This window comes from Hyla sarda, chromosome 8 (genome assembly GCF_029499605.1).
Source record: "Hyla sarda isolate aHylSar1 chromosome 8, aHylSar1.hap1, whole genome shotgun sequence".
NCBI lineage: Eukaryota > Metazoa > Chordata > Amphibia > Anura > Hylidae > Hyla > Hyla sarda.
Window position 1 is genome coordinate 227,960,802 of NC_079196.1, and position 26,904 is coordinate 227,987,705.

Genomic DNA, 26,904 nt, shown 5'->3' on the forward strand with positions numbered 1-26,904 from the left:
GATGAGCTGAAGCAGATGGTGTCCTCTAAGCGTTCAAGACCAGCTTCGCCACCAAGATCGATGGAGGTGTCCGGGGAAGCAGCCGTGATGACTGCCAGTCTTCTTCATCAGAGGAAGAAGACAAATTTCAGTATTTTTTCTTCCAGGAGAAAACACAGTGGCTGCTAAGGTCTATCAGGTCGGGGGACCATGATGCCAAAGGGGGTGAAGCCTCTACGTTTGCCTCTAAGGGCCCTAGGCCATTTAAGCAGACGATTCCCTTCTGTCTTTAATGAAGACAGAATGGAAAAAGCCAGAGAAAGGTTGTGTGCTTACCAAGCGCTTCAAGAGTATGTTCCCGTTGCAGGAAGACCAAGTATCTTCCTGGGGACCTGTGCCCAAGGGGGATTTGGCCATCTCTAAATTATCCAAACGGACCTTGGTACCCTCGGATGATGGCTCTAGCCTCCAGGATGCCATGGACCGTAAGGCCGATTGCGCTTTCTGGCGCACTTATTCCACCGTCTCGGCGGCGATAGCCTCTTCTGAGGTGGCTAAGTTCTTGAGAAACAGGTTTTCTCACATTCAGTCTGACCTAGACCAAGGGGTCTCTAGGGATGACATTTTAGCCTCTTGTAAGACGGCTAGTTTAGCCGTTGACTTCCTGTGATGCCACCCCTCAACAGCTTAAGTTGGCCTCTAAGTCCATGGCCCTTTCCTCTACGGGGCGTCGCCCCTTATGGCTTAAGCCTTGGAGGTCTGATACCTCCTCTAAGCACACCTTGTGTGCCATGACCTACGAGCCTGGCATTCTTTTTGGGATTGAGCTCAACCGCATTATGGAGGGACTGTCTGATCGGAAAAGGAAATCTCTTCCTCAGCAGTCCTTTTGCGGTCAATAGAAAAGGTATGGAGCCAGATCAGGCTCTGAAGCCAAACCCCAGAAAGATTAGGGGGTCCCAAAAGCAAAGGGATGGTAGACACCCCAGGGGCTCCAAGGGTGGAAGATCCTCAACGCCCTGACTACGGGCCTGCTCGAGGCTCTTGGATACTGGCCATTGTTCCCACTTTGTCCCCACTTCCCTATCCATCTCTTCCTGTTGGTGGACGTCTCCACCATTTCCTAGATGCTTGGAGAACCCATATCCAAGATCCCTGGGTCCTTCGAATTATTGCGGAAGGGTACAGAGTGGATTTGGAGAATACTCCTCTGGACAAATTTGTAAGGACCAGATTTCTACCTTCCAACAAGCAAAATATTTTGGAAGCCTATATTCTGGAAAATTTCCAAAAGGGTGCCTTGGAGGAAGTTCCCTCTCAAGAGCAGGGGTTGGGCATCTATTCTCTAGCGTTTCTGGTTCCCAAAGTCACAGGATATCTGAGGATGAATTGAAACAATTCAGTCAGTTATCAATCTTCTTATGCCAGGGGATTTCCTGGCAACATTGGAACTCAAGGATGCTTATCTTCACATCCCCATCCACCCTGGGTCCAGAAGATTCTTAAGGATCAGTGTTCAAATTCAGAGAGTTCTAAGGGACTACCAGTTTGTCTCCCTCCCATTCAGGATCTCTTCAGCCCCACATACCTTTACCAAGGTAGTAGTTTCCGTGGTGGCCGCACTAAGACTTCAGGGACTGTGTATAGTCCCTTACCTAGATGACTGGCTTCTCAAAGCCTCCTCCCAAGCGATCCTTTCCCAACATATTCAGACTGCTGTGTCCTTTCTCCATCAACTAGGCTGGATAATCAATTGGAACAAATCCAATCTTCAACCAGCCACGTCCGTGAAATTCCTAGGTTTTATGATAGATTCTGTGGCGATGACTATTCATCTAACTCCCGAAAGAAAGCTACGGGTAGAGGACACAGCCCAATCTCTCTTAGTTCCCAAGCGGGTAACTCTCCGCTATCTAATGAAAATTTTGGGACTAATGTCTGCAACAGCGGAAGCGGTAACGGTAGCCTGGGCTTTGTGGCACCTACATCCGCTTCAGTCGCAAGTATTAGCCAAGTGGGATCACATTCCGAAGAGACTGAATTCCGTGCACTCCCTGTCTCCTCAAATCTGGTCCTCTCTACGTTGGTGGGCTCACCTTCAGGACGGAAAATCTCTGATCCAACCTGTTTGGATCATACTTACCACAGACACGCCCCTTGTAGATTGGGGAGCGCATCTTCTGGACAAAACAGTCCAAGGGACTTGGTCTCCCCAGGAGAAGTTATTATCCTCGAATCTCGAATATCAGATTGGCTCTTTTCCACTTTGCCCCTCATATTCAGGGCAAGGCTGTAAGGCTGCTTTCACACTATGAGCATTCATCCGTTATTAAACGTCTGTTTTCTGTGTAAAAACGGACATGTAATAACGGATCAAACTACGGGTGCTAACGGCTTAATAAATATTCATCCATTAAGACCCGTTATCCCTCATGTATGGCCGAACACCTCTGCCTACAGACTCCCACAGCCGGGACTACTACTACTCCCATCATGGAACAGACTTTTTTCCATGATGGGAGTTGTAACTCCCTGGCTGCAGGAGTCTGCAGACAGCTAGGGAGGCTACATTAGTGTTTGAACTACAACCCCCATCATGGAACAGAGTCTGTTCCATGATGGGGGTTGTAGTACAGGGGCTGAGGGATTGATCGCACCGGGTTTCACTTCTGAGACCCCATGCGATCTGAAGTAATTAAGCAGAGGAACGGGCGGCATGGTCCGCAACCCTGCGATGTATAGTGTGTTTTAACTTTCATTTTTGAATCCCCCGCGGGGAGCCCTGAAATGGCCGGTACTGAGGAGCCATTCAGGGCTCCAAGCGGGAGATTTAAAAATTAACATTGGGAGTAGCAGGAGGTTATATCTATATTAAAAGCTCTGTGGGGGCAAGATATATAGCCTATATATCTAGGCCCCCAGCAGCGCATTAGATATGACCCCCGCAGACACATTAATGAAAATATACCCCCTGCAGCGCATGTATAATGTAGCCTCGCAGTGCAGCGCTTCTATATACCTATGCCAGTGGAGCGCTATATGTGAAAAGCATTCTAGCAGCAGCATCGGCCACCCGATGATAGCAGATCGCCTGACCAGAGACCTTCCAACCGGAGAGTGGTCTCCATCCAGACATCTTTCATCAGATCACGCTCAGGTAAGGCATGCCAGAGATCGATCTCATGGCAACGAGGTTCAACGCCAAGGTGGACAGATTCTGTTCCCTCTACAGAGAGGACAATCCCTTGGCAGTAGATGCTCTGTCAATTCCTTGGAGGTTCAGGCTGGCCTACATCTTCCTTCCTGTTTCCTTGATCCCGAGGGTATTGATGAAAATCAGGCGGGACCAAGCCTCTGTGATAGCCATCATTCCATATTGGCCCAAAAGAGCTTGGTTCACCCAACTCATTCAGATGAGTCAGGGTCATTTTTGGAGGCTTCCCCCAGAGCATGCAAAAGTGTCAGGGGACACTCACAGCTGCTCCAACATACAAATGTTCAACCTGACAGCCTGGAGGTTGATCGGTCCCTTCCAGTAGTAGAAGGGCTCTCAGGGTCGGTCTTGAGAACATTGTCGCACTCCAGATCTAAAGCTACAACTAGATCTTATGGAAGAATATGGAACACATTCTCATCCTGGTGTCGGCTACGCCAACTGTCTCCAAAAGATCCTACCATTCTGCAATTCCTGCAAGATGGATTGGACAAAGGACTCTCTCCTTCCACACTAAGAGTGCAAGTATCAGCTATCTCAGCTTTCCTCAACAAGTCTCTTTCTTGAGACCCCCTAATTAGAAGGTTCCTGAAAGGAGCCTCTAGAATTAAACCTACAATTATTTGACCTATCCCTGCTTGGGATTTATCGGTCGTGCTCAGGGGGTTATCGTCTCCTCCCTTTGAGCCTTTAGAGGAGGTGGATTAAAAATTCCTTACACTTATGGTTACCTTTCTGTTGGCCATCACTTCTGCAAAACGAATAGGAGAACTCCAGGCTTTTTCCGCCTTTGAGCCTTATATTCAGTTCCTCCCGGATAGGGTTCTTCTTAAGTTCTTGCCCACATTTATTCCTAAAGTGCCAACATTTACTAATATCAACCAGGTTATTTCTCTTCCTGTGTTAGCTCCGCTCCACTCCTCGGAAGTTACGAGAGGCCTTCGCACCCTTGATCTGTCAAGATGTCTCAGGATCTACCTGGATCAATCCAAGGAATTCCGTAAGGATGAAAACCTTCTTATCCTTTTTTCTTCCAAACCAACTATTAGTCGCTGGATTAAGAAAGCCATTCGGGAGTCTCATGTGTCCCATGGTCTGGAGCCCCCTGAATTTGTTAAAGCTCAGTCTACTACAGCAGTAGCTACCTCTTTTGCAGAAAGACGCTCAATTCCTTTGGAACTCATCTGTAAGTCAGCTTCTTGGAGTTCTCACTCCACTTTCATCTCTCACTATAGAGTAGATTCTAGAATAGCTAGCTATTCCTCATTTGGGCGGTCGGTATTATCCTCCGCCAGGCATGAGTGCCCTCCCATGGGGGGTATCTACTTGCTAAATCCCCATCTGTGCCACTGGTTAGGACGTAAGGGAATCGTTAATTTCTAACGATAATTTGTTTTCCCTTAGTCCGAACAGTGGCACAACAACTCCTCCCTTACTGTCTATTTGTTTCTTTCTTCTACTTGTAATTACACAAGGGGGTGGGGCTCTTTCCTACTATATATCGGGGGGGAGGGACTAGACATTTATTTAAGGTTGTCAATAAAATTCCCACCGGTCCTAACCAGTCCACAGGGGGCGGAATACCCCATCTGTGTCACAGTTAGGACTAAGGGAAAACAAATTATCGTTAGAAATTAATGAGAGATGCTACCGGCAGGGGCAGTCTCCCTTCTCAGCCGAACATCATATCAACAGGATCCTGACCTTAGACGGGCCCTCCCTGGATACTACGGGGAGTTCTGTTCACATTCAATACATCTAAAGTTACAGATTGACTATTCGCATTGCAAGTATAGGGGTGCTGCTGCCCCATATCGACACATTTTTTTCAGGACTATATTCTCTTCCCCCCACCCCAACCTTTTTTCAGGTGTGGGCCGGTATATTGGAATTACGGACTACACTTACGTTTGCTATACTCAAAATCGAGCAGGAATTAGAATATTATCCTCCCAATATATATTATGGAGCGAGTGCACTTTGCTTGGAAAATAAGTGTTTTAAACTAATAAGTAAAGTGCATGATCTTATACTTGTATCTATTCATTTTTTAGCATCTCTCATCAGTACAATATATGAATCCATAAGAATTACAGCTATAGAATAAATCTTAATACACGTGTAAGTACATATATACTGACATTTATGTTATAGATACAAAACATTTTATTTGCTCTTTATAAAAAAGTATACTACTCAAGTCCTACTCAAGCGCTGAAATACATTATATTCAAATTCTTTATTAATGGCGGCTGATGGAGCCTGTGACAGGGATTAGACCCATCTGTGTGTATGAGGTGCAGGGTTCATCCTGCTGCTGTCCGGGCATGATGGGAGTTGTAGTTTTGAGACCAAATGTCCTCTGAACTTCACCTATGTGCACAGCAAATAACCCTACATAACAAGGCTGAAATTGGTTTCTTGTTCAGTAGCTTCTTATTCACTGAAGTTGGCTTCTTGTTTACTGAAGTTGGTTTCTTATTTGGCAACTTGTAATTCACTAAAGTTGGTTTCTTATTCGGCAGCCTCTTATTCACTGAAGTTGGTTTCTTATTCGAGCATTTTCTTATAGATGATAGATGACTAATAAATCTTCTCTTATTTCTCTGCAGTAAACAGTTTTTTTTATACATAAATGTTGAATATTATTTGGGAACAATCGAATTCAGAAAAAAAAAAATCTAGATTGTGTTTTTGCTGAAAAGAACAATAGTAATAAATGGATGAAAAAATATGCATTTTGATGAATTTAAGGGGTTAAACACGGTTGGGCCACTTACCTAAGTGTTGAAAAAATAAAGATTATTACCAGTGTGTAACACCTACCGTCTTTCCCCGAAGATAAGACCTATTGTTCTTTTTGGATTTTGGCTAAATATAAGGCCTCCCGCAATATAACCCCACCACAAAATAAAAAATCAATGTCGGACCTCTCTGTACCTTAGCAGCAGGCACCACCACGCAACTCATTGAGTGGCCGCAGCGCAACCAGAGCTGCTTAGGCAACGCGCGGTCACTTTCAATCAGTGAGCTGCGGCGGCCGGCTCTCTGTATGATGAGTGACGCCCCTGACGTTGCGCAGGGGGACATCACTCGTCATTCAGAGCCTGCGCCGTCACACCAGGACTACGGTAGCCGCCGCCTGCTCCTCGCTCTGTGAAAGTGAGGCAGGCAATGTGAGGTACAGACACACGGGGGGGGGGGGGGGGGGGGGGGTGATGAGAGGAGGAGACGAGACTCATGAGTCCCACTGGATTCTTCCCCCCCCAGCCTCACCCCTGTTCTGTACCAGTGGATTCAATCCATGGCACGTGGATGATGCTAAGGGGGGGGGGGGGGGGAGGGCTGCAAGGAATAAATTATCCACTGAACACTGTGGTTTCTTCTTCATTGAAGAATAAGATCCCCTGAAAATAAGACCTATCACATCTTTGGGAGCAAAAAATTATATAAGACACTGTGTTATTTTCGGGGAAACCGGGTAGAAGCATTATTTTTTTCTGTGATATGTGAACTTAAACACTTTTCTGGCTGGCTACAAGGCATACAACGTCCCAACCATAGCCGTGTGCTATTGAAGGCTGTATACAGCACATAGGGCTACATTTCTCATTCCATGTGCCACTGATGGAATGATAAATATGACACACAGCTCACGCCACAACATTGCTGGCTTTTATATATACCAGGTCTTGATTGGCCTTGGCTGTGTGACAATCTGTGCCACTTTAGAACATATTTTCACAAGTTGTACATGATAAATCCTGACACCAGGTTTAAAATGCCCACTCTGTGCCATTAAATATAGGTTGAAGTCCATTAAGTTCTGTGTATGTGATGTGGGTGCTGGGACAAGCCTGTGCCCATAGCAACCAATCAGAATGCTTCTCCATTTGCTGCTCTGTGCACTAAGACTGAGTCCACCCCCAGTAAAGGCGCCGACCAATTATCATGAGGAGCTCATTTCAGGCTGTTCTCGCATCGTGTTTAACCTGTTTTAAAGTCCTTAAGGACTGAGGGCGTACGGATACGTCCGTGGGAATTCTGGTCCCCGCCGCTAGCCGGTTGGGGACCGGATCGGGATGCCTGCTGAAATCATTCAGCAGGCACCCCGGCACATCGCCCAGTGGGGTCCTGAGACCCCCCCCCCCCCATGTCGGCGATCGGAGAAAATCGCATGTCAATTCAGACAAGCGATTTTCTCCAATTCCGGGCTGATCGGTTCTCTGGTGACCCGATCACCCGGAAAATAGGGATGATCCGAGTGGTCAGTGACCGCCCCGATCAGCCTAAGGGATAGGAGTGAGGTCGCAGTGCTGCGATCTCCTCCTATCCCCTGCCATTAGTCAGAACTGAGTTCTGACCAATGGCAGCGCAGGACCGGGGGTTGCCATGGAAACCCCCCCATTCTGCCCACCCCTGGTTGTCAGGCAGAACGGGGGGGGGGGGGGGGGGTTGTAGATGGAGGCCTTTACCTGAGGACCAGATGCGTGGGGGCCCGGCGATCGTCGCAGACATCCAGCGGAGATCACGGCTCAGGTATTGAATCGACGGTGGGGGGGAGAAATGAAAGTGAAAGCAATGTGATCTTTACTGTGGCAACCACTAGGAAGGCCGGAGTGCAACTCCCAGCATGCCCAGACAGCCAAAAGCTGCCTGGGCATGCTGGGTGCTGTAGTTTTGCATCATCTGGAGGGTCACAGTTTGGTGACCACTGTTACAGTGGTGCCCAAACGGTAGCCCTCCAGATGTTGCCAAACTACAACTCTCAGCATGCCTAGACCACCCAGGCATGCTGGGAGTTGTAGTTCTGTAACATCTGTCCCTTCAGATTTTGCAATTTTCATGACATTTTTGAAAATTGCTGCTCTACTTTGAAGCCCTCTAATTTTTTCAAAACGTTAAAATATGTCCATTTTGTGATGCCAACATAAAGTAGACATATTGTATTTGTGAAGAAAAATAAAATGTATTTGGAATATCCATTTTCCTTACAAGCAGAGAGCTTCAAAGTTAGAAAAATGCTAAATATTCATGAAATTTTGGGATTTTTCACCAAGAAAGGATGCAAGTAACGCTGAAAAAATAAAGTAGAATATGTCACGAAAAAACAATCTCAGAATCAGAATATTCGGTAAAAGCCTTTTAGAGTTATTAACGCTTAAAGTGACAGTGGTCAGAATTGCGAAAAAGGGCTCAGTCCTTAAGGGGTTAATATGCAGTACTAATCCGAGGAAGTGAATGGTTACTGCAAAATAAACGCCAGAAATCCGGAAATCAAAGGAAGGCTTCAAGTTTATTCCACACCAAATACATGTGCAATGTTTCGGCTAAGTGCCTTTGTCAAGCATAACAAATAGTACAATGAAGCTTACTTAAAGGGGTATTCCGCTTCTCAGCATTTGGAACAAACTGTTCTGAATGCTGGAGCTGGCACCGGGAGCTCGTGACATCATAGCCCTGCCCCTCATGACACCACCCCCTCAATGCAAGTCTATGGGAGGGGGCGTGGTGGCCATCACGCCCCATCTGTAGACACGCACACCGCCAGACACCGACCCCTACATGTATACTGCACCGCCAGACACCGAACCCTTCATAAACATCGCACCACCAGACACTGAGCCCTACATATACACTGCACCACCAGACACTGACCCCCTATATACATACAGCACCTCCAGACACTAACCCCTACATATACACTGCCAGACACTGACCCCTATATACACACCGCACGACACTGACCCCTACAAATACACAGCACGACACTGACCCCCTACATATACACAGCACCGTCAGACACCAACCCCTATATACACACCGCCAGACACCAACCCCTATATACACACCGCCAGACACCAACCCATACATATACATCGCACCGCCAGACACCGACCTCTACATATACACTACACTGCCAGACACTGACCCCTATATACGGACCGGCAGACACTGACCCCTATATACACATGGCACTGCCAGACACCGACCCCTACATGTAAACCGCACAGCAAGACACTGACCCCTACATACATACTACACCACCAGTCACTGCCCCTACATATACACCGCACTGCCAGACACTGACCCCTATATATAGAATGCAACACCAAACACTGACCCCTACATACACACTGCACTGCCAGACACTGACCCCTACATATACACACACTGCCAGATACATATACACCGCACCACCAAACACCAATCCCTACATATACCGCGAGACACTAACCCCGAGACACTAACCCCTACATATACACACACACTGCCAGATACTGACCCCCTACCTATACACCACACCGCCAGACACTGACATCTACATACATACCGCACCGCCAGACACTGACCCCTACATATACACCACACTGCCAGACACTACCTCTACATATACACTACACCGGGGTAGACTGGAAGTGTCTGGCAAACACTCACCTGTCTACCCCTTCGTGAGGAGCCTTTGTTTACTCACACAAGTGACCCCAGTGCCACGATTAACCCCTTAAGGACCGGAGGTTTTTCCGTTTTTGCATTTTCGTTTTTTGCTCCTTGCCTTTAAAAAATCATAACTCTTTCAAATTTACACCTAAAAATCCATATGATGGCTTATTTTTTGCGCCACCAATTCTACTTTGTAATGACGTCAGTCATTTTGCCCAAAAATCTATGGTGAAGCGGGAAAAAAAATCATTGTGCGACAAAATTGAAAAAAAAAACGCTGTTTTGTAACTTTTGGGGGCTTCCGTTTCTACGTAGTACATTTTTCGGTAAAAATGACACCTGATATGTATTCTGTAGGTCCATACCATTAAAATGATACCCTACTTATATAGGTTTGATTTTGTCGCACTTCTGGAAAAAATCATAACTACATGCAGGAAAATTAATACGTTTAAAATTGTCATCTTCTGACCCCTATAACTTTATTTTTCCGTGTATGGGGCGGTATGAGGGCTCATTTTTTGCGCCGTGATCTGAAGTTTTTAACGGTACCATTTTTGCATTGATAGGACTTTTTATTCATTTTTAAATGATATAAAAAGTGACCAAAAATGCACTATTTTGGACTTTGGAATTTTTTTGCGCGCACGCCATTGACCGAGCGGTTTAATTAATGATATATTTTTATAATTCGGACATTTCCGCACGCGGTGATACCATATATGTTTATTTAAATTTTTATTTACACTGTGGTTTTTTTTTTTATTGGAAAAGGGGGGGTGATTCAAACTTTTAATAGGGAAGGGGTTAAATGATCTTTATTCACTTTTTTTTTTAACTTTTTTTGTGCAGTGTTATAGGTCCCATAGGGACCTATAACACTGCACACACTGATCTCTTATACTGATCATTGTTATCCCATAGGGACCTATAACACTGCACACACTGATCTTCTATGTTGATCACTGGTTTCTCATAAGAAACCAGTGATCAACGATTCTGCCGGATGACTGCTCATGCCTGGATCTCAGGCACTGAGCAGTCATTCGGCGATCGGACAGCGAGGAGGCAGGTAGGGGCCCTCCCGCTGTCCTGTCAGCTGTTCGGGATGTCGCGATTAGCCGCGGCTATCCCGAACAGCCCGACTGAGCTAGCCGGGAACTTTCACTTTCACTTTTAGCCGCGCGGCTCAGCTTTGAGCGCGCGGCTAAAGGGTTAATAGCGCGCGGCGCCGCGATCGGCGCTGCGCGCTATTAGAGGCGGGTCCCGGCTTCACTATGACGCCGGGCCGGCCATGATATGACGCGGGGTTACTGTGTAACCCCGCGTTATATCAGAAGAGCAGGACCAAGGACGTACCGGTACGTCCTTGGTCCTTAAGGGGTTAAAGGTTTATTACTTTATTCTTATATACACTACACCGCCAGACACTGGCCCCTATATAAAAACACTACACTGCCAGAAACTACCTCTGCATATACACCACACCACCAGCCCATACATATTCACCAGACACTGACCTTTTCATATGTACCGCACCACCAGACACTGACCACTATATATACACACACACACCGCATAAATCCAATCCCTACATACACACCGCCAGACACTGACCCCTACATACATACAGCACTTCCAGACACTGACCCCTACCTATACACCACTAGACACTGACCCCTGTATACACACATTGCATAAATCTGATCTCTACATATACACAGCCACTGCCAGACACTACCTCTGCATATACACAGCACGACTCAGACCCCCTACATACACACCGCACTTCCAGATACTGATGCCCTACATTTATACCACACCACCAGACAGACCACACACACCACACAAACAGTGCTCTGCGGGCGCACTACAATGCTCAGAAGAGAAGGAGCGCCATTGAACTTTTGGTGAGAGTATTTGTTTGGAACGGAAGTCAGGGGGCCACGTGCATTTATCAAGCCCCCATGGTGCCAGAACAGTGGACCCACCCCCCACGTGAAACCATTTTGGAAACTACACCCCTCACAGAATTTAATAAGGGGTGCAGTGAGCATTTACACCCCACTGGTGTTTGACAGATCTTTGGAACAGTGGGCTGAGAAACTGAAAAATTACATTTTTCATTTTCACGGACCACTGTTCCAAAAATCTATGAGACACCTGTGGTGCGTAAATGCTCATTGCACCCCTTATTACATTCCGTGAGGGGTGTAGTTTCCAAAATGGGGTCACATATGGGGGGGTGGTAGGCTCATACATGGCATATATCACGCTGTGCGAAATCTGCTGTGTATTCTCCGATGAGCAGATACAAGGATAACTGCAGTAGCCCCATGTGTGCAGCAAGGTTTATAGGTGGGCCAACGTGACTGCCGCGTGGGCCCACCTCCAAACCTTACTGCACACACAGGGCCGCTGCAGGTAGCCCTGTGTGTCAGCTCATAGAAGAATATGCAGCGTATTTCGCACAGCGTGGCTAAGACTACTTTGACCACAAGTGCATGTAAAATGCCAACAGAGAAGTAGTAACAGAAGGCAGGAAATACAGGATCGTAGTAACAAATTACACAAGTGATATAAATGTACACAAGTGATATAAATGTAAGCAAATCCCCAGGGCCGGATGGACTACACCCAAGAGTTCTTAGAGAGGTAAGTTCAGTAATATCTGTACCCCTGTTCATGATATTTAGAGATTCTCTGGTGTCTGGTATTGTGCCAAGGGACTGGCGCAAGGCGAATGTGGTGCCAATCTTCAAAAAGGGCTCTAGGTCTTCCCCAGGAAACTATAGACCGGTAAGTTTAACGTGCATTGTGGGTAAATTGTTTGAAGGACTTATAAGGGATTACATACAGGAATACATAGGGGATAATTGTATTATAAGTGATAGCCAAAATGGGTTTACTAAGGATAGAAGTTGTCACCAATCTAATTTGCTTTTATGAAGAGGTGAGTAGAAGCCTTGACAGAGGAATGGCTGTGTATATAGAGGGGGGGCTGTGTATATAGAGGGGGGGCTGTGTATATAGAGGGGGGGCTGTGTATATAGAGGAATGGCTGTGTATATAGAGGGGGGCTGTGTATATAGAGGGGGGGCTCTGTATATAGAGGAATGGCTGTGGATATAGTGTTTCTGGATTTTGCCAAAGCGTTTGATACTGTCCCTCATAGACGTCTGATAGGTAAGTTAAGGTCTTTGGGTTTGGAAATTTTAGTTTGTAACTGGATTGAACACTGGCTCATGGATCGTACCCAGAGAGTGGTGGTCAATGATTCGTACTCTGATTGGTCCCCGGTTATTAGTGGTGTACCCCAAGGTTCAGTACTGGGACCGCTGTTTAATTTATTTATCAATGATATAGAGGATGGTAATAACAGCTCTGTTTCTATCTTTGCAGATGACACCAAGCTTTGTAGCACGGTACAGTCTATAGAGGATGCGTATATAGAGGGGGGGGGGGGGGGGTACAGTCTATAGAGGATGTGCATAAGTTACAAGATGACTTGGATAGACTAAGTGTCTGGGCATCCACTTGGCAAATGAGGTTCAATGTGGATAAATGTAAAGTTATGCATCTGGGTACTAATAACCTGCAGCGTCGTATGTCTTAGGGGGGATTAAACTGGCAGAGTCACTGGTAGAGAAGGATCTGGGTGTACTTGTAGATCACAGACTACAGAATAGCATGCAATGTCAGGCTGCTGCTTCCAAAGCCGGCAGGATATTGTCATGTATCAAAAGAGGCATGGACTCAAGGGACAGGGACATAATACTCCCCCTTTATAAAGCATTGGTACAGTCTATAGTGTATAACACTCCCCCTTTATAAAGCATTGGTACGGCCTCACCTGGAATATGCTGTTCAGTTTTGGGCACCTGTCCATAAAAGGGACACTGCGGAGTTGGAAAGGGTGCAGAGACGCGCGACTAAACTAATATGGGGCATGGAACATCTTAGCTATGAGGAGCGATTAAAGGAGTTACAATTGTTTAGTCTTGAGAAGAGACATTTAAGGGGGGATATGATAAACGTATATAAGTATATTAATGGCCCATACAAAAAATATGGAGAAAAACTGTTCCAGGTTAAACCCCCCCAAAGGACGAGGGGGCACTCCCTCCGTCTGGAGAAGAAAAAGTTTAGTATCAAGGGGCGACACGCCTTCTTTACCGTGAGGACTGTGAATTTATGGAACGGTCTACCTCAGGAACTGGTCACAGCAGGAACAATTAACAGCTTTAAAACAGGATTAGATACATTCCTGGAACAAAATAAGATTAATGCTTATGAAGAAATATAAAATCTCATCCCTTCCCCAATATCGCGCCACACCCCTACCCCTTAATTCCCTGGTTGAACTTGATGGACATATGTCTTTTTTCGACCGTACTAACTATGTAACTATGTAAGTGTATCAAAACAAATGAACATTAAAGAATTTCTTGAAAAAGGTATTTATTATGGTAAATTAATTACGGTAAAATTACAGTCTAATGAAACAAAAATTTACATCGAACAAGAAATGCAACCAAACCACCTACATGAGGAGCAGGTGACAATTTAGCTGGAAACCGGAAGTAACTAAAACCAAAGTGGGAATGCACATAATCACCTCTACTGCTCAGTTATGTACAAGACGCAGGGGGTCAACATTGCGGCCTGAGTCATGCAGGAACGGGGACAGGTAAGGATACAGCTTCTCAGTGAACGTGGCCCTGAACGTGTAGATAGCAGACATGTCATCAGCGTTGTAGAAGGAGATCTGACCTCCCTCGTAATCAACGTAGACCCCGATTCTCTTCGGCTTGGAGTTCAGGACCAAGGACTTGGAAGGAGACTCCAGAGCCTTGTAAGCATTGCCATTCCTCAGCCAGATGGCCCAGTAGCCGTTCTTGGGGTTCAGCTTGATCTTTCCCTTGCGGTTGCTGGACTCGCTGGCCATACCAACATCCCAAGCGGTCTTGTCTCCTACTTCCACCTCCCAGTAATGGCGGCCAGAATCAAAGCCCTGAGAGCCCAGGACCAGGATGCACTGACTGAAGCGTTTGGGATTGTCAGGGAGTTGGAGCTTCGTGTCTGCATACTTCACACTGGTCAGGCCTTCAGACAGGATCAAATTTGGATGTGCAGTGGAAGGGTCTAACATCATAGGGGACAAGTCTGAACAGAAACAAGCAAAGGAAAAAAAAAAAAAAGCATAAGAACTCTATCAGAACTCAACATAAAGCTGCTAGCAAAGAACCTCAGCAACCTAACGCAGAGCCTTGGTCTAATAAATCTGTGCAGGACAATGTCAGCATGCAGCTCACATGTTCTCATGTTCATATACACACACTTTCTTAAAAATATTCTTGGGTTATAGACTGATCTTCAGCAGTGGCCCATACTGGAAGAAATAATATACGTGCAGAAGAAATATACAATTAAGGTAGGGTCAACTGTAACAGATCCATGATGACGGACCCTACAGTCAGTGTGCGGCAATCTGCCTCTACAAGAAGACATAGGGGGAGATTTATCAAAACCTGTGCAAAGGAAAAGTTGCCCAGTTGCCCATAGCAACCAATCAGATCGCTTCTTTCATTTTCAACAAGGCCTCTGCAAAGTGAAAGAAGCGATCTGATTGGTTGCTATGGGCAACTGGGCAACTTTTCCTTTGCACAGGTTTTGATAAATCTCCCCCATAGTGAATCTGCCTCTATGAGAAGACAGAGAAGACACGAGAAGATGTCTGACTACACCGCGCATAGCAACTTGCTAATCACTGTGTGTCTGCTTGTATCGGTGGATTACCGCTACTAGCAGCCACATTGTAGGGTCCATCACCGGCGGATCCGCAGCGCAAAATACGCTGCAGATCCCTTACATGTGACGTTCACGGGTGCGTATTTTTGCTACAGATCTGCTGCAGATTTTGCTACCCATCGACTGTAGCAAAATCTGCAGCAGAAAATATGAACAAATCAGCACACACGTAATGAGAGATTTATCAAATTCTGTGCAGAGGAAAAGTTGAGTCGGCCATAACTAATCAGATAGCTTCTTTTATTTTTCAGAGGCATTTAAAAAAAATAAAAAGCTATCTGACTGGTTGCCATGGGCAAATGGTCAACTTCTCTGCTCAGTTTTCTGTTTGCTATAGGGATTTTCTCCTACTCTGGACAGTTCTTAAAATGGACAGAGATGTCAGCAGAGAGCACTGTGCTCTTGATGTCAGCAGAGAGCTTTGAGTTCCAAAAAAGAAAATAATTTCCTCTGTAATATTCAGCAGCTAATAAGTACTGGAAGGATTAAGATTTTTTTTTAAAGAAGTAATTTACAAATCTGTTAAACTTTCTGGCACCAGTTGATAAAAAAAATAAATAAATAAAAATAATCCACCGGAGTACCCCTTTAACCTGTCTTACCACTAGTCCCAGCTCACGTCCCCTATTAGCGGGTGAACAATCAAGCTTGATGAATTCTGCTTCACAATAATACGAAGAGCAGTCAATGAATGATCATTTGTGTGAATGGGTCTTCTGTTCACCCACTGACACTGCGGAATTTCATGACTCCAGACGCACCAAAAGAATGAACATGTTAATTTTTTTGACAGAATTATACTAGGAAGGCATTGCCGTCAATGGTGACAGTACACATCAGTCCTAGCGCCAAGGGATGCTGGAATTGGGCGACAGCTGTACTTCCATATACACCATCAGGGGGCTGGCTTAGCAGACAAGACAAGTAGCAGCCAAGCCCCCATGACAGAGTTATGAAGCATTGTGGACTGTAGCACAGAAAGAGAATAAAAGTATATTACACAGTGATATGAGTAGGCATCACAGGCACAAAACCTGTGCATGTACCTGCACAAAAGTAAAAACCCAAAAACCCCTTTAACATTAAAAACAAGATTTAAACCATAAGATATTCTTTCCTTTGATATTATGGCTGACCAGTGTATATTCGAAGCATAATTACATTCATTCTCCCCCATCAAAGAGAGTAATGACATGGCTTATACCAGTGTTTCCCAAACTGGGTACATCCAGCTGTTGCAAAACAACAAATCCCAGTATGCCCAGGTATCCATAGAAAAACACCTTTAATGGTATAATCCAGTGTTTCCCAACCAGGGTGCCTTCAGCTGTTGCAAAACTACAGCTTCCAGCATGCCCGGACAGCCTTCGGCTGTCCGGGCATGCTGGAAGCTGTAGTTTTGCAACAGCTGAAGGCACCCTGGTTGGGAAACACTGGCTTATACCATTAAAAGGTGTTTTTCTATGGATACCCAATATCTTCAAAACAGGGACCAGAGTCTCCCATTAGAATGGAGCAGTGAGGCATGCATGTACCTTGCTGGTCCATTCATTTTCTATGGGAGTTTCTGAGAGACAATAGCTGTACTTACCTCCGGCAGCTCACAATGAGAAGAGACTAGGGTGACCCTTTGAGAGTTATCCAATATTGACTTTGCAAGATTGGAAAACCTCGCTAAAAAAGTGGGAAGGTCAGTACAACATATCACAGAGGGGAAATAGGAATACATATGCCAGGCAGAACACAGGCAGTGATGGACGGGTGGATTTTTCTGCTACTGTCCCGTTTTGAAGATCGTATTTGGAAATCCTGTATCTACATGTTCAGTGTACATGAGCCTTTAAGAGTCAGTACTTACACGGCACAATGAAAGATTGCATCTGCTTCCAAATGGAGTACTGAATGGGCCCCTTGAAAGTTCCCTGACACAGATCCTTGGAGAGTAGAGTGTTCCCGGCCACCATCACATCCTTCTGCTGCTCTTCACACCTTGACAGAAAGATATACAAATCAGCACAAACCAGTTGAACGCCATAGAAATAAAATCATTAGTGATAAATGTTCTAGAAACCTACTTCTCAATGAACGACTTGATTCCCTAGAAAGAGAGAGAAGGGGGAAAATTAGAAAGACCGACAGGGTGTAAAAAATAAGTTAGATTCATAGGCCCATAAACCATACACAAGAGGTCACAGGAAAGTGATCAGCGGCACTTACAGTGAGGAAAGAGATGGAGTCCGTATCGTTCATCCTCTCGTTGGCCATAGTAATGGTCTGTTTAATGTCGTCCTGGTTATCCTGCATCTTGACCTGGTTCTCCTCCATCTCCTTCAGCAGGGTTTCTCCCTGTTCCTGAAGCTGCTCCAGAAGCTTCTCCTGTCGCTCCTTTAAGAACGAGTTCAGTTTCTCAAACTCTGACACAATGTGCTGCCTGAACTCAGAGACATTTGCCTGAGAAGAAACAAGATAACACTATACCCATTTGTCTTACTAACTATTCATCGGCCTTCATGGGCAGTACAGACTCTAAAAATCTGCTTCCTTCTACATCAGAGGCCGATTACTCACCTTGTGCTTCTCTACATTCTCGCTCTGTTGATCGGTCAGCAGTTCCGTCACCTTGAGGGCTTCTTCTAGTGGAGCCACAATGGACGACAACTCTGTCTGTAGTTGAAACAATTAATGTAAATAGGTAAACCTGCAGTGATTACTATTACAAGTATGTTCTGCAAATACCTTTAAAGAGGTACTCCGCTGCTAGACATCTTATTGCGGGGGGACCCACTGCTAGGGCCCCCCACGGTCTCCAATAGCACCCGGTGTTCTAAACAAATGCTGGGTTCCTGTGATAGTGGTCGAGACATTACTACCACCCCTCCCCCCCTCCCATAGACATGAATAGAGGGGGCGTGGTAGCGATATCACGATCACAGACTCCGGCTCCGAACCTTCTGAACAAAATGTTCATAATGCTGGAGCACAGGAGTACCCCTTTAAAGATGTGTTATATTATGGAGCATCAGTGCACAGAGCTGCATTCACAATTCTGCAGAATCTATTGCATGTATGCTACAGAGCACAGGGAAATAAAGGGTTAAAGTGTACATGTCATTTGCAAAAACCTTTTATATATAATTTAGATGACATATCTTTATATGTAATATACCTTTGCCTATTTTTGGGTAAACAAAGTGCATTCTTGTCCCTGCAGCTATTGCCTGTGCAGAGACAAAATACAGGAAGTGCGGGCGGGACAAGCAGTGTGAGCCGGGGCACGTCACAGACCCTCAGGACACAGAGCCCTGCTTGTTCGCCAACACTTCCTGTATTTTGTCTCTGCAGACACACACTGGCAATAGCTGCAGGGACAAGACAGCATTTTTTCACTCAAAAATACACACTTAATCCAATGTACAGGGGGGGCCCCATTTATATGGATACACCTTAATAAAATGGGAATGGTTGGTGATAGTAACTTCCTGTTTGTGGCACATTCGTATGTGAGGGCGGAAACTTTTCAAGATGGGTGGTGACCATGGCGGCCATTTTGAAGTCGGCCATTTTGAATCCAACTTTTGTTTTTTCAATAAGAAGAGGGTCATGTGACGCATCAAACTTATTGGGAATTTCACAAGAAAAACAATGATGTGCTTGGTTTTACTGTAACTTTATTCTTTCATGAGTTATTTACAACTCACTTATAAAATGTGTTCAATGTGCTGCCCATTGTGTTGGATTGTCAATGCAACCCTCTTCTCTATATACTACTATATACACCGCAGGAGAAATGCCAGCACAGGCTTCCAGTATTAGTATACACTGCTATATACTACTATATACACCGCAGGAGAAATGCTAGCACAGGCTTCCAGTATCCGTATACACTGCTATATACTACTATATACACCGCAGGAGAAATGATAGCACAGGCCTCCAGTATCCGTATATACTGCTATATACACCGCAGGAGAAATGATAGCACAGGCCTCCAGTATCCGTATATACTACTATATACACCGCAGGAGAAATGATAGCACAGGCCTCCAGTATCCGTATATACTGCTATATACACCGCAGGAGAAATGCGAGCACAGGCTTCCAGTATCTGTATACACTGCTATATACTACTATATACACCGCAGGAGAAATGCTAGCACAGGCTTCCAGTATCCATATACACTGCTATATACTACTATATACACCGCAGGAGAAATGCTAGCACAGGCTTCCAGTATCTGTATACACTGCTATATACTACTATATACACTGCAGGAGAAATGCTAGCACAGGCTTCCAGTATCCGTAGTTTCAGGTGCTGCACATCTTGTATCTTCACGGCAAATACAATTGCCTTCAGATGACCCCAAAGATAAAAGTCTAAGGGGGTCAGATCGGGAGACCTTGGGGGCCATTCAACTGGCCCACGACGACCAATCCCCTTTCCAGGAAACTGTTCATCTAGGAATGCTCGGACCTGGCACCCATAATGTGGTGGTCACCATCTTGCTGGAAAAACTCAGGGAACGTGCCAGCTTCAGTGCATAAAGAGGGAAACACATCATCATGTAGGCCACTGGATATGTGAAATTGATCCACTTGATGTGTTTCCCTCTTTATGCACTGCAGCTGGCACGTTCCCTGAGTTTTTCCAGCAAGATGGTGACCACCACATTATGGGTGCCAGGTCCGAGCATTCCTAGATGAACAATTTCCTGGAAAGGGGATTGGTCGTCGTGGGCCAGTTGAATGACCCCCAAGGTCTCCTGATCTGACCCCCTTAGACTTTTATCTTTGGGGTCATCTGAAGGCAATTGTCTATGCTGTGAAGATACGAGATGTGCAGCACCTGAAACTACGGATACTGGAAGCCTGTGCTAGCATTTCTCCTGCGGTGTATATAGTAGTATATAGCAGTGTATACAGATACTGGAAGCCTGTGCTAGCATTTCTCCTGCGGTGTATATAGTAGTATATAGCAGTGTATACTTCAGAAACTTGTAAATAACTCATGAAAGAATAAAGTTACGTTAAAACCGAGCACATCATTGCTTTTCTTGTGAAATTCCCAATATGTTTGATGTGTCACATGACCCTCTTCCTATTGAAAAAACAAAAGTTGGATTCAAAATGGCCGACTTCAAAATGGCCGCCATGGTCACCACCCATCCTGAAAAGTTTCCCCCCCTCACATATACTAATGTGCCACAAAAAGGTTAATATCACCAACCATTCCCATTTTATTAAGGTGTATCCATATAAATGGCCCACCCTGTATATTACAAACATACATATAATGTTAATTCGAGTAGAATACAGACATAGCGCACATCTACAATCTTGTATAATGATCTGATTGCTTCTCAGCACAATATCAAAAACTAACAGGTTGTTAGTATACATTTTTGATCAAAAAGTACAAACCCACTCGCCACGTCAAGGCCATATACATATAATGTTATCTACATTATATAAAAAGTTTTTAAAAATGACAGGTAAACTTTAACACCAATGAATTTTATGTCATCTAATTCACTGAGCTTCAAAACATTTAGTTATTCTATAAGCATACTCAGCTATGAAATGTTTACCCTGTTAGGTAACAAGTGCAAAATACAATCTGATACAGTGTCAATAATTCAGATCAATATCAAAACAAATAATTTTGTATCAAAAACTATCACAAGATAAATCACTCAAGAAAAGGTAGTAAGTCGGATACACCACAATGGTAATCTGTCCCTAACAAAATATTGAAAGACACTTATGTTTTCATGCGATTCCAGTATCCAGTGTTGTAGAAATCCTTTTTTGTTGTGAGATCCATTATTCTAGGGAATATGGCTGCTATAGGATTGATGGCTACTGGTTTAAGGGGTATTCTGGGGTTAACTTAACTTTTCATAATGGGCAGAATAGTTATGTTAGTTTTACATTTCTCGGGCGCTCTTGATTGGGGGAAACCTACACTGATGGGTATATGCTCTTGCCACTAGGAGAAAAAAGTTGGCTCCTCCCTGGCAGGATATACCCGCCCACTGGAAGTAAGGTAATCAGTTTTAGCTAGTGTCAGCAGGAGGCAAGACACAGGTCTGGAGCTCTTTTTTATTATTTTCTAGTAAAGACTGTTTAGTAAAGGTTTTTTTTTTTTATCTCCCTTTCATTTCCCGTTTTCAGGTGGGGGTTCAGGAGCATGGCGCTAAATGTTCCCCCATTTGCGCGGCTCTGCCGTGGATCATCCACTTTCTTCTTTATATGGTCCCCCCAGGTTCAGCGTTCAGGTATGGATGACGTTTGTCTTGAGCCTATTCCTTTGCAGCTCGAGATAGCAGCAGGTGTCAGAGGGCTTGGCTGCTTCTTGTCTTTCCTGACAATCCAGCCTCCTGATGACATGTGGGGTCCATCTGTATGTTGACGTGTCAGCGAAACATTATCTTGGCAATCTGCATAATGCAGAGACTGCAGAATAGGCTTGAGGGGGGGGGGGGGGGGGTACCATATAAAGAAGAAAGAGTGTTCAATGCGGGGCAGAGCCATACAGCAAGTAAATGAACATATGAAATAAACATACATAACTATTTATAATGGACAGGATAGTTAAAAGTTAACCCTGGAATACCGATTTAATCTATTGTACCCTGCCCTGTAGGGGGGCCCTTGATCCTACAAAATCACTATAAAATAAAACATAACCTATATGTAAAATAAGGAGAGTGTTTATTAACCCCTTAACAACTAAATACATTTTATTTTTGCATTTTCTTAGTTTCCTCCTTGCCTCTTAAAAGCCATAACTATTTAAATTTTCCAATCTACAGAGCAGTGGGCATGTTTTATGCAGGACCAATTGTACTTGGTAAAGAAACTTCTTATGCCACAAAATTTACACCAAAACAAACATTTGTGGCTCAGTGGAACTGATCGGGACACCCACTGCAAAATCCCAGGGTTCCGATCTGCGGAAAGGACAACAGGAGGACCCTTAACTGCCTCTTCGCCAGCATTGTTCAGTGTTTGCAATCTAAAGGTTCCATGTAATAGTCTTAGTAGTCCCCTATGGGGACTAAAAAAATAGTTAACGCTAGTGGAAAAAAAGTTAATAAATGTGAATAAGCCAATCTCCTAATAAAAGTCAGAATCGCCCCTTTATCCTATTTTTGTCCTGGGGTGCGCTCTTGCGGGCTCCGGTATCGGCAGCGTCCTGCGCTGTCTATGTGCACTGTAGAATGACGTCCTTAACACGATGTCACTCATTGCACAGCGACAGCGCAGGACGCCGCCGATACCTGAGCCTGCAGGAGCGCACCCCAGGACAGGTAAATATGAAAGCCGGGGATCGGGTAGCAGCGGCGGGACTCTGGCCCTGCAGAAGCCGCTGCAGTTACAGGATTTAAAGCGGCCGCTTTAAATCATTGAACCGCAGCAGGATTTTGCGGGGCTAGAGTTTATTTGGGTAAAAAAAACCTTTCCTTGGAAAAATTATGGTGCATGTTCTAGGCCGGTGCATGGTATACCGCGATGAATACAGTAATTAATCCACAAGGTCAATGGTGCAAACCTAAAAAAAATACAGAATTTAGTATTTTTGGTCACAGCATACTTTATAAAAAAAAAATAAAAAAAAATTTTACTAAAAAGTGATCATGAAGTCCCATCAAAACAAAAATAATACCAATAAAAAAAACAGATCACGATGCAAAAAATTACCCTCCTACAGCCCTGTATACAGAAAAATAACAGCATTATCGGGATCAGAAGAGGACAATTTTATGTACAAAGTTATTTTTCTAAACTTACCCTGTACACTCCCACGGCATCCAGGATGGGCAGGAAGGTGTGACTTGCGTGTTTCAGAGAGTCCCGGCAGATGACACAACTCAGGATCCCATCATCCTTGCAGTAGAGCTTCAGCCTCTCATCGTGCTCAGGACAATTCTCGGCAAGTTTAGGCTTCTCTGTAGATTTAACCGGGGTCAGGGTGGGAGTGCTGCCAACGGTCTTCTTCACCAGGTTAGCCAGGGCCCGATTGGTGGTGTACCTCTTATCAGTGATTACTTCCTTACAGTCAGGGCAGGTAAAGGATTCTTGGCCATTCCAGGCCTTGTCAATGCAGTTACGGCAGAAGTTATGGCCGCATTCCACCATGACGGGATCCTTGAAAAGCTCGCTGCACAGAAGACAAGTCAACTCTTCTGCAAAATCCCCGGATGCAGCTGCTGAATTAGTTGGAGTATTTTTAACATCAACCTTCACTTTCTTTAAAAAAAAATAAAAATAATAATAATAATAAATAATAATAATGACTAAGAGGTTATCAATAACAGTATTTTAAAATCACAAAATTATGGATTTACATGTGAAAACCTTGTGCAAATAAGACAAAAACAAATGATTATTAAAATAGTAAGTAATTGTGTTGGCTCCCAATAAGTAAATGTGCACAAATCATGACTACATCCACACAGTTTATAGGGAGATAAAGAACACCTGAAGAATCCATAGGATATCTATACTCTAAAGCTTTGAGTCCAGTAAATGGTCGGATTGCCTTCGTTGAAAAGCCAAGACGCTCTAGGGAAGACCGATTCATTGGAGAGCGTGATCACCTGAGAGCCTTATAAAAACGCTTCAACAGAAAATAAAAGTACATGTACAGAGTTGTGTGTGAACTTTGCAGTTTGCAATCCACTGTAATATGAAGCACATTTTCAGAAGTAAAGCTAAAAGTAAACTTGTGTTTCTACATAAATGTCGTATCGAGTGGGACAAGCAGGTCCCAGCATCCCATTCAAAGCATATAACTGCAAATCTTACGTGTGAGCTGATGTACAAATGTGTTAATCTGTTACTACCTTGGGATGGGTCAAAAAGATCATTTAGGTAAAAAAAAAAAAAAAAATTATCTTCCACTGCAACAGTAGGTACCCGATGCCACACAGACTTGTGCCATGTGTGATGAAGTCTACAATGTGGCACTGAAAAAGCAACTATCTGAACAAAAACAAAAAGGAAGATTGCAGCTTGCGGTCACGTAAAGGCAAATATTTCAAATGCCATTGATAGGGGAAAAAAGGCACATAATAAATGACAATTCTGTGTAGCCCCAACATAGCTGATTGGAGAAAAGACTAACACTAAAGTATTAAGTGGTGACCACCACAAATTCAACCCTGTAAACATATAAAACTGACAAACCTACTGTACAGGTCCACCTGCATTGCCTGTGGATTAAAGAGAATAATGCTGGAGATACACACAGCAGCTTTTTGGAAAGCTACCACTGGAGACTGAGCCAAAGCTGGAAGGGGGGGGGGGGGGGGGGGCGCCGAATCAAGCAGAAAGAAGTAGTATACGTATTTTCTATATATTTCCTATTCCCTTTCAAAACCCAAAATCTGTAGCGACCGCTTTCCAAAAACCTGCCATGTGACACACCAGCCTAAAGATGAACCAAAAAAAAAAAAAAACACAAAACATGCTGCTATACTCTCAACGCTTTTTGGCCAAAAAAATGCTGCAGCCTGATGCAAGTTTTAAGTTTTTCAGCCTAAAAACCCTTCAGAGGAGTTTTTAAACTCAGTAAGTTTTTTTTAAACTGTATCATCCCCTGCATATAGCGTTTTGTGGGGGTAATTTTCAAGGAATTGTGGCGCTTTTCCTCCTATAGAAAAAAAAATGTCAAGTGTTCTATTGATTAACAGAAATCTCTGATTGACATGATGAAAGAATAACATGACGCCAAATAAAACACACCTATACCAATACATCAACAATAGATTCTGGTGCGGAAATTCCACCTAGAAAATTACACAGTATGAACGGGTTAACTGCAAAACCCTTTCCCCTGCATTTTACCTTCATGCAGCGGAATTTCCGACCAGAATTCCACTTAAAATTCTCAAGTGTGAACCTGGCCTTAGACTGGTGTAGATCGGGCATTATTTGTTGTACTGATCAGCATGGTGCCTTCTGCCTGTCATAGCTACACGACGATGAAGCATTACAAATTTAAATCAGAACCAGAGTGAGATGGTGCCAGGAGATCCTGAGGTGCCTGGAATTTTTAGACAGTTAAGGTTAATAATGATAATCTGCTGTATTTAATAAATCCAAAATGGCAAACAAGCTGGCACATTGGGGGCACCGCTGCAGATAGCAGTGAGGAGACCAAGCTGAAGATTGACATTTCTCAGGTTCAGGACCCATGGACTGGACATCATGTCAGACTTTCAGGTACTGGACCTCTGCTGTTTTTACAAACCTGTATCCACCTGTATTTCTCCAATATACCACTACTGGCGCAATATCCGGTTACATTTCCTTTGTGGTAAGACTTAGGCCCAATATGTGGAAATCTACGCAGAACAAATTGGTTCTGGCGGGGCTGGGGTTGTCAGCAAAAAACATTCAGTATCTTGGTAAACAGTGATCAACCAAAACAATAAAACGACGACTATAAAATAATTAAAGGCCAAACAGGAAGCTCATAATCAGCTCATGAAATCATTACAGATGAGAGTGAGTGTCAGTATATCACGAGGACACATTATTACAGGTGATGTACAGAAGTAAACAAATACAATAATTTGGCTGTCAATTTGTTTTGCCCTGAAGGAGAAAGCAGAGTCCAACCTGTCTATTTCCGGGTGATCAGGGCAGGAAAGCAGAACAAATCTTTCAAGGTAAAACAAATGTGGGCCGAATTACTGGATATCAATTTAAAAAGCATATACTAGTCAAGCTAACCAATGACAAAACAAAGCAGGACATACAACAGTAAATGATCTTTATTTAACAAATTACAAAGTGACAGTCAGCACCATACAATAAAGATGAGCCTTCCCCAGTGCCCGTCATTAAACGAATCACAGTATGTGGGATTGTATAGGTCTGGATCCAAATTAAAAATAAAAAGTCCTCCAAAAGGAAAAACTCCACAGAACATGAGGAGTTCTGCCAAACATCAAAGAGGAAATTTTGGTTAAAATATTAATCTCTATGAAAACATTACTTCAGATCAGAAAATGCCTTATCTGGGAACCTTAAAATTTTCCCTATAAAAATTACAAATGAGCCCTGCATATTTAGGAAGGCTCCCATGTTGTGAGATGAGGAAATCCATTATTCCGAATTCTTACACAGCTGTCCTCTTATCTATGCATCCATGCATAGAATACATTTTATTGTGGTTCCCATTGACTGCTATCTCAAAAAAAGAGGAAGGAACACAGTGGCCCCTTCTGCCCAAATGAGCCTGAGTGTAGGGAGAAGCCCTGCACTTAGGCTGTCAATCAAGCCTGACCAACGGGAAAGGGTGCAGCAAACAGGACTTAAAGCTGCAGTGTCCCTTCCCCTGTCTGAGGCACAGAGGACTGAAAAGGTTCTCTGAAACTTACAGAAAGGCTTTTCTGACCTTATAAAATGTAATCCTATCCTTGGCGCTATACATACAGCTTATG

General features: G+C 44.2%; 1 protein-coding gene across 4 annotated transcripts in view; it reads right to left on the reverse strand.

Moving 5' to 3' along the window:
• LOC130283977 (nuclear factor 7, brain-like) overlaps nucleotides 1-26,904 on the reverse strand; it is a 168,709-nt gene that overhangs the window by 90,761 nt on the left and 51,044 nt on the right. Inside the window, exons 4-6 of one of the 4 annotated variants that reach the window (XM_056533806.1) lie at nucleotides 23,243-23,701; nucleotides 18,017-18,112; nucleotides 17,666-17,899 (exon numbers count right to left, since the gene is read on the reverse strand). The exons of 1 other annotated variant lie outside the window; for it this stretch is intronic. In XM_056533806.1, coding sequence (XP_056389781.1) covers nucleotides 17,666-17,899; nucleotides 18,017-18,112; nucleotides 23,243-23,701 — 789 coding nt within the window. The remainder of the gene's footprint in view (nucleotides 1-17,665; nucleotides 17,900-18,016; nucleotides 18,113-23,242; nucleotides 23,702-26,904) is intronic. 2 more of the 4 variants (XM_056533808.1, XM_056533805.1) reach the window with 2 other exon arrangements.